The 11,637-nt window shown below is 56.5% G+C and overlaps 1 protein-coding gene across 1 annotated transcript in view; it reads right to left on the bottom strand.

Annotated features, from left to right (window-relative positions):
- RASSF5 (Ras association (RalGDS/AF-6) domain family member 5) overlaps positions 1-11,637 on the bottom strand; it is a 22,478-nt gene that overhangs the window by 4,019 nt on the left and 6,822 nt on the right. The window contains exon 3 of the mRNA XM_009888278.1: positions 263-376. Coding sequence (XP_009886580.1) covers positions 263-376 — 114 coding nt within the window. The remainder of the gene's footprint in view (positions 1-262; positions 377-11,637) is intronic.

The raw sequence follows: 11,637 nt of genomic DNA on the forward strand, positions 1-11,637 counted from the left end.
TGGAGCCATCCCAAACCCGCCTGGACGCCGTCCTGTGCCACTGCTGGAGGTGCCCCTGCTCTGGCGGGGGGTGGGATGGGGGAGCTCCAGAGGGCCCTTCCACCCCCACCAGTCTGGGATGCTGTAAGGAAGACAAGAACATCTCAGCAGCCACGAGCCCCCTTGCCTTGGAGATGCCTTCCTACAGCCCGGCTCTGTTCACAGCCCAGGGAAACCAGCATCCCTCTTTCCGCGAATTAGGTAAATAGAGCCCAATACGTACCAGCTTCATCAACAGGCAGTTTGTAACTTTTGCATTGTATTTTTCAATTTTCTGTTTGATCTCCTGGATGGTCGGAGGCTCGGGCTTTTCCTCTTCTACCGTTTGTGTTACATTCTGAAATCAGAAGAGACAGGCTTCAGCTGTTTTGCGTATTGGGTAACACCGCGTCTGTTCAGCTCAGCTTTTGCTTGGGAAACGCAGGAACAAAGAGGCTGCGCAGACCCTGAGCTCAGGTTAGCAGTGATGGTGCAGGTGGAGATTGTCCCTACGGCCAAGAGGCTAAAAGTGCCCCAAACCACCTCTGTACACCAGTAACAGGCAGCGGAGGGTAACGCAAAACCCACCAGTCAGTGGGACAGTGAGGCACAGAACAGCCAAGACATCCCAGTACAAACCAGGGCAAAGGATCCAGCCTCTAAAACCCGCTTTCAAAAAACGCCACCCGCACCCACCGAGTGTTTCTTTGCTTCTTCCAACGCCATTGAAAAACCACATCGCATTTCCAGTAGTCATGGCTCTGCCCACCCAAGCCAGGCACCCCCTTAACCACCCGGCGCGCTCCTCACGCAGCTTCCAGCAGGCTCACCCAGGCAGAGCCTGAAGTGAAATCTCTCCTGGATTACTCCTCTTTGGCTTTGGAAATTATAGCTCAGAGCAGTAAAATCACACAAGCAGCCAGCCGGCTGCGTGACTAATAAATCAGTCACTAATGAACCAGCCGAGGCATCCCAGCCCGTGTCAGCAACCGCTCCGCGTCTGCCCGCGCGTGGGCTCGCCGGGAGGACGGCGGTGTTGCTGCTTCTCACCCAGGTTTTGGGGAATTTCCTCTTGGGAGGCAAAGCGACAGATTCGGCACGTAGGAGGGCTTTACCTCCAGGTTGCGCATGGAAATGTCGCTGATGAATAACCGGAAAACACTATCCTGTCGCGGAGAGGCAGCTCGTGGGAGCTTCCCAAACACAACCCGGGGTTTAGAGCATTTAAGCAACGAACGGGTTTGGACAAAGCGCCGGAGCGGAGCCCAGCGCTGCCGGCAGCACGGGCTGAGCCGATGGGGACCGGGGCAGAGTCCAACCAGGAGATGCTGCCGTGGGGTCGGGACGGCTGCAAGACCTGTGCTAGAGGGGAGCAGGATCACAGTGCCCATGAGAGGCCATCTCAAAGGGGAAAAGTAAGATGCTTTCTGCAGAAAAGGGCCAGAGCACGCATCTCTGGGGAACGCTGGAGGAAAGCACACGAACCAGTGCCGAGCTCCGTGCCCCGCAGGTCCCATGCAGCCCCAGGGAGGTGTCTCTGGCCACCCAGCCTCCCTGGCGGGCAAGCGAGGCTCACGGGATGTCGGCCACCTTTCCCCAGGGACACACAAGACAGGGGGAGAGCAAGAACAGCGCTGGGGGAGCCGGGAGGGAGGCTCTGGCGAGGCACCGGCCACACGCAGTCGCAGATGGTTTTCTGCAGAGAAGGTTTGTCGCAGCCTTGAGCGAGAGCCCGAGCCCCGCTCCCACCTCCCATCTGCCCAAGGCACAGCCTGCGGAGGCCCACGGGCACCCTGGAAACGCATCGTCAGGATTCCATCCTCCACCATGGCGCCGGCAGCGCCCAGGGATGCTCAGCCACTGCGGGAACACAAGAACCAGCGAGCTCTTTTCCGAAAAGCTGCTGGAAAGCAGGAAAGGACGTGCCAGCACATACGGGCAGGGATTCTGTGCGTTCCCACCCTAAGAGTTTAAGATCAGCCCTGGCAGCTGCAGAGCCCTTCAAGGCTCCAGTGCTTTGCCCGTACCGTGCAGGGGGGCCAAGGAGGGGAGGGAAACCCAGAGCACAAAGCTAAAGCTACCAACCCATGGCGGGACAGGCAGCAAATGCTTCAGGGACACCCCCTGCATCCCACCTCCATCCCCCGGGACTGTGGCACCGAGTCCACGGCAGCTCCTCAGGACAAAAGCAGCCGCTCACCTTCAGCATCCATCTGGAACAGTCTGTTGCAGAGTTAATGGCTCCTGTAATAGTGTGATGGAAGCGAGGGCTTGTGTGACCCTGAAGTAAATTCAAATTCACCAGTGGGCTAAGAAAATCTATTAAAAAAAAATGAAATACAGGGAGCTAAACTAACCCAGGAGTTCCCTGGCTGCCCGGTAAAGCCCAGCAGCCGCCTTTGGATCTCCTCGTGGGGAATAACCCACCGCAAGAACAGGACTGTGGCGACTGCACCGCGGTCTCTGCGGGCAGCTTGTGAGGACACACGGCTGAGCTGCATTCCCCACGAGGTACTGCAGCCAAATTCCTGCCCTGAGCACCTCCCCAGCCCAGGGATGCCGATCACATCCAACCATGGTGCCGGCTGCGAAGCGGCAGCAAGAATTACAGCCTGCAGCAACAGGCGCTGGTCATTTCTTCGCACCATCACCAGAGCTCTTCACCGGCTTCTCCAGCCGCTTGCCTTGCCGGCAGCAGGATGTGGGTCCAACAGTGGTGTTCAAGAAGCCCTGATGACTTTATTGCCACAAGACCACTGGAAACTCCCTCCATGAGGCTCATCTAGTGCGTCAAGGTTTGACAGCGCTTTGGCCTGGGTTACCCAGAGCAGAGGGGCTTTCCACCCAGCCAGGGGAGCAGGTCCCCTCTAACGCACAGCCGTCAGCATCCCAAAATCCGGACCTGCTGCAAACAACCCTGCGTGTGTCTTGGACTGTGCCCAGCGGGCCGGATTTCACAGCACAGCGCTCTGCTGCCTCTCCATAACTCACCGCCTTCCCCGGAGACAGCCCGGGAATGCATTTCCCCAGCGCTGCCTGAGACCGCGAGCGGCGCTCCCATATTTTGTGGGGGTTTGCTCAGAAGTTAGCATTAGCGGAGAGCAGAAAGCGTGAAGGGATGTGCTATCGAGGCCGGTACAGCACAAAACCTGTAACCTCCTCGATGGTAAAAAAAGGAAAAAAAAAAAAAAAAAAAAAAAAAAGCAGCTTTGGGAGCAAAGCCCGTCTCTTCCCAGGCAGCCTCGCAGTACATGCGACCGGGATGCAGCAAGCTGTAAATAAGCCAGAATCGCCCCAGGCTACCCATGATATTTCTTTTAGGAGGAGAATCAAGCACAGGACAAACTGAAATCCTGGCTGCAATCTGGCAAGACGGCTGAGCCCTGGGATTCGAGAGCCCCAAACTCATTCAAGCGATTCCCAAGCGAGAGTTCGCAATTTCTGCTTGAGAGATGCAAACAGTATGAGACCTCCTGAAAATGCAGATCTTGGAGCCCAACGGAGGAACACTGACACTGCATTAGTCTCCTCCTTGTTCAGTGCCTCAAGAAAATAAAAGCAAAGCTTTCCTGAGGTATTTAAGAATGGCACATAAACATCCACTTATCATAATGGCAATTTCAACTCCCCAATTCGTCAAAGTCCTTAGGCACATGCTTCGCTGCAATCTATTGACTGCAATAGGTGTTTGGTGACCGCACGAGGCTGTGCTGGCGTGGGAGTCTTTAAAAACAATGCCAAGGGCAGAGATTTTCAAATAGCACTGGGGAAAAGCAAAAAGAATTAAAACCAACAAAACCTTCTCTTTAAGTTAACGGAAGATGCGCACTCAGGAACCCTCCACTTCCTCACATCACCCACGTCACAGCGCTGGGGACAGGCACCGCCGTGCTGCTGCCCTCCACCCCACTCACAGAGCCCCGAGACCCCCGGGACCGTCCCCTCCGGCATGCAAAGGGACCCCTGGCTGCACGGCAGAGCTGCAGCGGTTAGGCATGCTGCGCACGTATGCCACGCTTCATCCCCGGCACAAACACAGCCCGACCAGCATCCGCCCAGACACGCGCGGCAAAAGCAACAGAGCAGCTCAGTCTCTCCCTGCCACTGCAATTTGCTTCTCTCCAGCGGGGCAAGTCCTTCCCCGCTTGTGATGTTTCCAGCCGAGGAGAATAGCGCGTGCCAGCAATTAAGAGCCCTCGGAGCAGCTCGCGCGCCGATGCCGCCCGGTTTCCATGGAGGATGCACGGTGTACCCAGGACCGCAGCGGCCTGGAGCGGTGCCGGTCCCCGGGGTTTCGCAGCAGGCACACGGCAGACACTAATTGCTTCATGCTCCAGGGAACCTAAATCACTGGCAGCAGGAGGCGCGGGAAGCCTGGCACAGGAACGCGGTGCTGGTGACACCACGGCACAGGTCTCGCGCCGTGTCCCCGCACAACTCCATCAACGAAGGAAGCCCTGCAGCCTGCCCAGCACGCCCACGGCAGCGGGACCCTGCCGAGACACCCAAAACTGCCCCGCTGCTGCCGGCAGAGATCCAATCTTGCTCCCAGGAGCCGGAGTCGGGCAGTGGCCGGGATGCGCTGCCATGGCAGGAGGGCACTTTGCCCCTCTCACCGCTGCTCCTGCCCCGGCAGCGCTGGGGACGGCGGGAGGCAGCTCAGCTCCCACCGGCACTGCGGGGCTCCCGAATCGCCGCCCTCCTCTGCCCATCCTGCAGCTTCTTGATGCTCAGCCCCTCGCCTGGGAAAACATACTAGGACAGAAAGCCGCCCATAATTTATTTATTTACCACATCTGTCTGCTTTGACTAACCCGATGTTATGGTTTGAAGAACCCACAACAATTCATTGTCGTTTAGACAATTATTCTCTCACCCGAAATGGGATTCCAACCCTCATCCATCACAATTCCCACAATTTACAGGATCGTGCGGCCGCAGCTACGGGCAACAGGTTGTTCCCTCCCTTTCCACGTGCAATTATAATTGAAAAAGAAACCCTGCATTATGACAATTTGACAAATACAGGTTTTAACAGACATATTATGTTTTCTTAGGGTTATTTTATAAGTCATCTTGCACCGGGTGTGGAATTAATTTGCTTTTATTAAGCTCCCAGTGACAGATGGTTTAACTGTTTCCACTGCAGCACAATTTAAGGTGTGCAGAGAGTAACCGTCCTGCATTGGAAAGCAAAACCAGTGACCTTGCACGGGGCTCCCGGCTCTGCCAGCAGCTGCGACCCGGCCGTGGATGTGAAGATGTATCTCTGAAACAGCAGGTTGTGCGTATGGCATAGAGCAGCACAGGACCGCCGAGCCCCTCGTCCCTCACACATCAGTTGTGGTGCAAAAACCAAACCAGAAGTTACCACTCCCACAGTGCTGATGTCTAAGTGGGCTTGAAACGTAGCTAGGCGCATCCTTATAACCACTTTGATTTTAAAAGGAAAACTGCAACGTGTTACGAGATTCCACTGGACCAATACTGCAACAAAACACTGCCGGCACTGAAAGAAGCTCTTCCCTTCCGCCCCAGGGCAGCACAGGAGCGATGCTCCGCACCAGCCCCCACCAGCTCACCTTCCTCCTACACCCGCAGCTCGAGGCCAAGCGAGTTGTAATAATCTCTTTCTATGCAGGAATCCCACCACGGGGCTGAGAAGCGCAGCACGCTGGACAAAACGCCTGGATAAACCCCAAGGGACACGCTCCACAGCCGAGCCAGCCGTCCCGCGGGACGCAGCGCAGTGCCGTCCCAGCTCCCGCAGCTATTTAGGGCCGGGGGAGCCCCACGGGACCACAAAGGGCACCGGGGCTCCAAGGGCTCACCCCTTCTTGCTGTTCGTGGCAGTGATGCTCAGGCAGAGGTGTGCCGTGAGCCCCCGGCAGCGGCGACCACACCATCCCCAACCCCCCGCACGCCCACCCGTCGCAGACTCTGCTTTTCTGTTTTACAGACCAAAACCCGCCTGCAAGCAGGAGCAGGAACCGCACCAGCCCAGCAGCACCAGTGCCGCGGCGGGGGCAGCCCCGGGAAGGGCGGCCATGGCCTGGGAAGAGAAGTGCTGCTCCTTCCGTCATGTACGATTAGATCAGCGACTTCTTGCTCTTCACAAATCTACCCAGACCTCCGGTTTTGCAAAGTTTCTGGTGCAGAATATGCAATTCTGGCTGAAGGAAGAAAAACAGAAGCTATTAACCATAAACCGTTGCCACATTTCCTGTTGTACCGGGACAGGATGAAACAAGCTGTTCACAAAACAACAGCTCGGTAACTCTGCCTGCGCCTGAACCCTGGCAGTCACTGCTGGACCTGCGGCTCTCCTGGCTGCAAACCGGGAAAGAGCGATGGCAGCCGCGCTCGGGGGTGGCCTGGCCGTGCGGCAGCACACCCCGACGTCTGTGTGCCAGCCTGCAAAACCGGCACCTTCCCGTCGCCTCCATCCCTCCACCATCACCTGCAGCGGGAAGGAAAGCGATGGCGAGACTGGAGCTGCCAGGGTGCTTCCACTCCCGCCCTGTTAAAAACCTGATGCAGAGCATTGCATGGCCACGGATGCCGGAGGTTAACCCCCACTGTCAGCTTGATGGCATCATTCAAACTCAGCAGGCGAGGGGTTTACCACCCGCTATGAAATGGCCATAAAATAACTTGCAGACAGTCGTGGCCTGCAGCGAGACGTAGGCGCCCACGGGCTGCACGGGACCAAGCGCGGCCACGGTGGTCTGGGGCACCCACAGCAGCCCAGAGAGGTGGACCTGCCCGTGTCCTCCCCCTGCCCATCACAGCCTGCTGCAAACGGGCTCCTCTTCCGTAACCTACATTATTTCTCAATTGTCAGAAATATCAATTGTAAGAAAGGACTTGAGCCTCATCTGGCACTTGGGCTAATGTTCGGCAGGATAAAAGCCACCCAGAACAAGTGCCCCGGGAGGAGGCAGGCGGCCGCCCCGCACAATGCCCATCGCCCCGGGCTGGGGCGGCCGCGGTCCCCGCGAGTTAGCCACACCGCCTCTTCTTTGCAATCTACCACTCATCTAATGAGCCGTGAGTGTGTGACAGGCTATTACGGGGGAGGTAAAAAACCCATGGGCCATCACGATTATGGTGACATACTCTCAAAAGAGTGATTCTAAGCCAAGAAAGGCAATAACAAAGCCTCAGTGACAGATCTCTCTATTTATCGGTTTGCAAGGATGCCAGGAGAGACAGGTTCCACGTCCAGCTGAAGAGCATCCTTCCCACACCCTCTCACCTTGTAGAAGTCAACCCCCAACTAAAAAACATTTTTGAAGCAAGCAAAGGCAGCAGCTCCGCACCACGTCGGACCTCTGCTGGGAATAACAGCTCTAGGTGGGACCCGGGAGCTTTCCGACGCTGCTCAGCAGTACGGAGGGGACAGTGCCCTCTCCCCATAGCTCCCCATCCCACCACAGCCCCAGCCGGCCCCGAGGAGCTGGCGCGTGGGTACGGCTTGGATACATAGCTCGGGAGGCGGAAGACCAGCAGCTCATGAACCGTGGCTTTGGCAGCCACAAAACCCGACACGGAGAGGCACCCTAGGTAGACAGGCTGAGCGTGCACTTCCACGGGACACTCCTCAGGGAGAGTGCTGCTTCCCTGCAGCCACAAACCACCCTCAGGGACACTGTCCCTGTCCCCTCGCTCCCAGCCAGTTTTCCTCACCAGCTAGTTAGTGAATGAATTTGAACAGCAGAATGGTGGAGATGGATTTGGCCCAACATCACCACGTTCTTGGTAATGACCGTCTTATCTAGAGGCAGAAGTGGCCAAGTCCTCCCTGGTGTGCTCGGGCACAGGTCCATCGCCATTTACATCAGCATTACCTGACAATTTGCATTTCCATTCCTCACCGCACACTCCCCCAGTCCACAGCACTATATGGGGAAAGGATCGACTGCTCGAGCATGGACGGGCAGGGGGAAGAATCATACAACAGATTTGGAAAAAAAAAACAAAAACAAACCAAACCAAACAAACACAAAAAAAAACCCCAAACCAAACAATATATTTCACTTCCTTTGAGAAATTCAAATGAGATGCTGCAGTTTACTTTGGAGTTCAGAGGAAAAGGCAAAAGATAGGAGAGCGGTGCATCTCCAGAGAAGGGGAGAAGGATCGTTGCTGCATTTCAGACAGGTTAGAGGCAAGTGAAGATGGGCTCGGTGTTTTGATTGCCATGGAGATTTCACTTAGAAACCGTTTTTCCTGCAACATCCCTGCTCAGCAGCGAGAGCTGCGCAGGTCCTCCCAGGGAGCTCCATCGCAGGGGGTCTGGGCTGGAGAGGACCCCACGGGTGCCCAACCACACCACCCTCTGTGTGCACTGAGACCAGCCTGGTGAGACCCCGACCCACATCAGGGAGCGTGGGTGGATCAGAGGGATCTGCTGATCCTCAGGAGCAGACATTTGGGAACTGATTGCAGCCTCACAGGGCCAGGAGAAGCCCCTTTTCCCCAGGAGAGGTGGCCCAGGGCCACCCCTGCGCCCCAGGCTGTGCCAGACCCCCTGCAGACCCGTCTCCCCTCTGGAAATCACTCCGTGCTCCGACAGTCCTTCAGAGGACAGAGACAAGGGGCCAAGGACAGGGCCCTGCGCCAGTCCCTCAGCTCCGGCTCCTGCATCGCACCAGGCAGAGCGATGGCCCCTCTGCCCACCCACACAACCAACATCTGCTGGTTACCTGCGGCCCCGGAACCAGCACAGATGTTGCACCCAGTGACCAGCCGATTCTGGGTCTATGAGGTTTCCCCAAGACTGGACAGGATCCTGGAGATCACCTTATCCAAGCCCCGCTTGGGTTTCAAGCACCTCCAGGGATGTAGCCCCATAGGAGGCACCACCGCCCGCTGCCGCCATGGAGGGCTCAAAGAGAGGGAGAAAACAGACACGGGGCCAAAACCAGCAGTACGGTGCCCTCCGATTCTTGCTCAAGCCCACATAACTCCCCGCTGGCCGCCCCTTCCCGCACAGCGCACACCCCCGTGGTGGTCTCTGCTCTGAGCCCCATGGCCACCAGCACCCGGTAGCACAGCAGCACCACCCGTGCATCCCACCGCACCCACCGCCACGATGCCACAGCTTCCCTCCCCTTCAGCACAGAAGGCTTTTGCCCACTGGCTTCGTGCGGGGACCCCTGCCCAGGCATGGGTCTGGCCCCATCACCCCCACCCCTGGAGCCCACCCCAGGCAAGGTGCATCCCAGCCCTTCTGTTTTCTATTCTTGGGCAGACACTTGCCCCTTTCTCCTCTGAGCCGGCTCTCCCGGCAGCCACTGATGCAGGACTCGAAGAGCAATTTAGCAGAGTTTTAAGCAATCACGCTTCAGGCAGAAGCCGCCGAAGCCGTTCAGCTGAAGAGTCATGAAAATGCCAAGTAATAGATCTCTGGGGATGAGGTCACATCTGAGATCTAAAATGGTTCTTTGCTAATGAAGAGTGATTGCGCTGACGGTTCTGAAAATAAAAAGGAATTACAAAATTCCTAGAAAGAGGCTCTTCAGACTAATACAGTTATTTCAATCAGAAAAAAATCGTTTCTTTAATCATAGTGATCAAATTCCACTCTGCTTTTTTAAATGGCTGGAGGCCTGTCTGCCTCCTCCTACCCCACATACAACACATTTCCTCTGCAGGGATTGTTTTTTGAGTCTTTTCAGACACACTTCCCTAAGTTATCTGCATTTAGCTTATTCCTGCCCAGCTCAGGGCATGCCCATGGGCCAGCGGCTGCCATTGCTGCCGCACTGACCACACTGCGTGTCCTGGGCTTGGGAGTCATTTCTGGGCATCTAAGGATGGACAAACATTGCTGTTCCCAAAGGCACCCAGCAGGTTGACTCCCTTTTGGGTCCAAGATGATGGTTTTTTTTGCACATGGCCACAAGCAGGCACCGTACTCGGTGGTGAAATGCCACGCTGCCGCCACACACAGCTCTTGCACTGAGCGTGATGGTGGAACTGTTCCACACTCAATAACATCACCCAAGAGAAGATGCCAAGTAGGACGGGGAGGAGAGGGAGTGAAGCAAAACCCAAGGGAGATGTCCACCTTGGGGCTGTGCCTGTCTCCTGTCCAGCTTTGCTGGCTGCCCCCTGGGCACACGCTCTCCCTGCTGTCCTCCAGCCACCATCCAGCCCGGCCTCACCAGACCACCACCTCCTCCTCCTCCTCCTCCTCCCCACCACACTCCAGGGCCAGCTCCATCCAGAGCTGAGGTCCAGCCTCAGGCTCTCGCAGGACCTGCACCACCACCCACCCCCCAGCGTGCCACGAACGCCCCTGAAACCTTCTCCCACCAAGGATGGTTTCCACCCGCAGCGGGAGAAACACGAGGACCCACCTCTGCACACAGACCCATTACACAACATCATTTGCTCGAGCAGCAAATTCTCTGTGTGGTTGTTTTGGAGTTGGTTTGGTTTTTTGTTGTTTTTTTTTTTCCCTCATGCACAGGAACCATTTCCTCCCCATAACACCAAAACCCCGAAAGGCTCCATCTTCCCCAGCAGCCGCCAGGTCTGTCCCCCACACCAGCCACATCCAGAGCGAGGAGTTGGGCGAAAAGGGTCCGCAGCAGCCTCCGACCCCTCTGCGAGGAAGAGCTGCCGAGCGCCAACGCCGTCGGGCTGATTCGGAAAGGCGGTGGAGGCTCTGCAGCGCCCCGGCTCAAAACGAGCAGCGTTAAACCGGCGCGGGGTGCAGCGCCTATCGCACCGACACCGTGCTCTTTTACATCTCCTACACAAATGAATCATCAAATGACATTTAAAAACCAGCAGTACGTGTCGGTTAATCATAGCGAGAGGGAGCTGCTGGCTGAACTGGGAATATCCCATGTTAAACCCCAGGGAGCAAAGAAATTAAAATAAAATTACCAGTTGATTTAAACTCTCCCACACACCAGTTCCCCCCCCCCCCCCCCCAAAAAAAAAAAAAAAGAGAGCAGCCCAGGTCTTGGGGAGAGCCCTCCCGACGCCGCGCTGCAGACAGCCGAACCCCAAAGCACCGAACGGGGACCGCAGCTCCGCAGCCTCGGCCGTGCGAACACGGCAGAGCCCCAACGGCAGCGCGACGGTGCTGAGGGTTTACAGGGGGATTTCGAAGCAGCGAAGCGGTTCCCCGGGGCCAGATCTCATCTCTCGACTCTTGTTCCTGAGCGAAACCCCCACTTCCGCAGCAGCGCCTTCGTGCCTTCTCCTTTTATGCTCGGTTCTGGTCGGGGCCCCAAAGTTTACGACAGGGATGATTGTTTTTTTTTTAAATAAACACTTAAAAAACACGAAGCAGCCTTGTCAGTATTACCAATACAGAAATCTCGCCCTGGGGTGAAACAGCGCCCAGCCAAGCGCTCTCCCCTTCTCCAAGGCAGACACATGCCCAGAAAAGGACCAGATTCATCACTGTCTTAACAGGTTTCCAGATTAATTCAGTCCTGTAACTTTCCCCCTCTCCCTATCCACCTGGCAGGTGCAATTTTCACCATCGGTGTGTATTTTGTGAGGCCAAACCAGCCCGGGAGCCTGACCCACAGATGGCAGCTGGCAGCGCTGCCGCCCGCCCCCCCCCCCCAAAAAAAAAAAACAGAAAAACAA

The sequence above is a fragment of the Charadrius vociferus genome, unplaced genomic scaffold, assembly GCF_000708025.1.
Source record: "Charadrius vociferus isolate BGI_N301 unplaced genomic scaffold, ASM70802v2 scaffold266, whole genome shotgun sequence".
NCBI lineage: Eukaryota > Metazoa > Chordata > Aves > Charadriiformes > Charadriidae > Charadrius > Charadrius vociferus.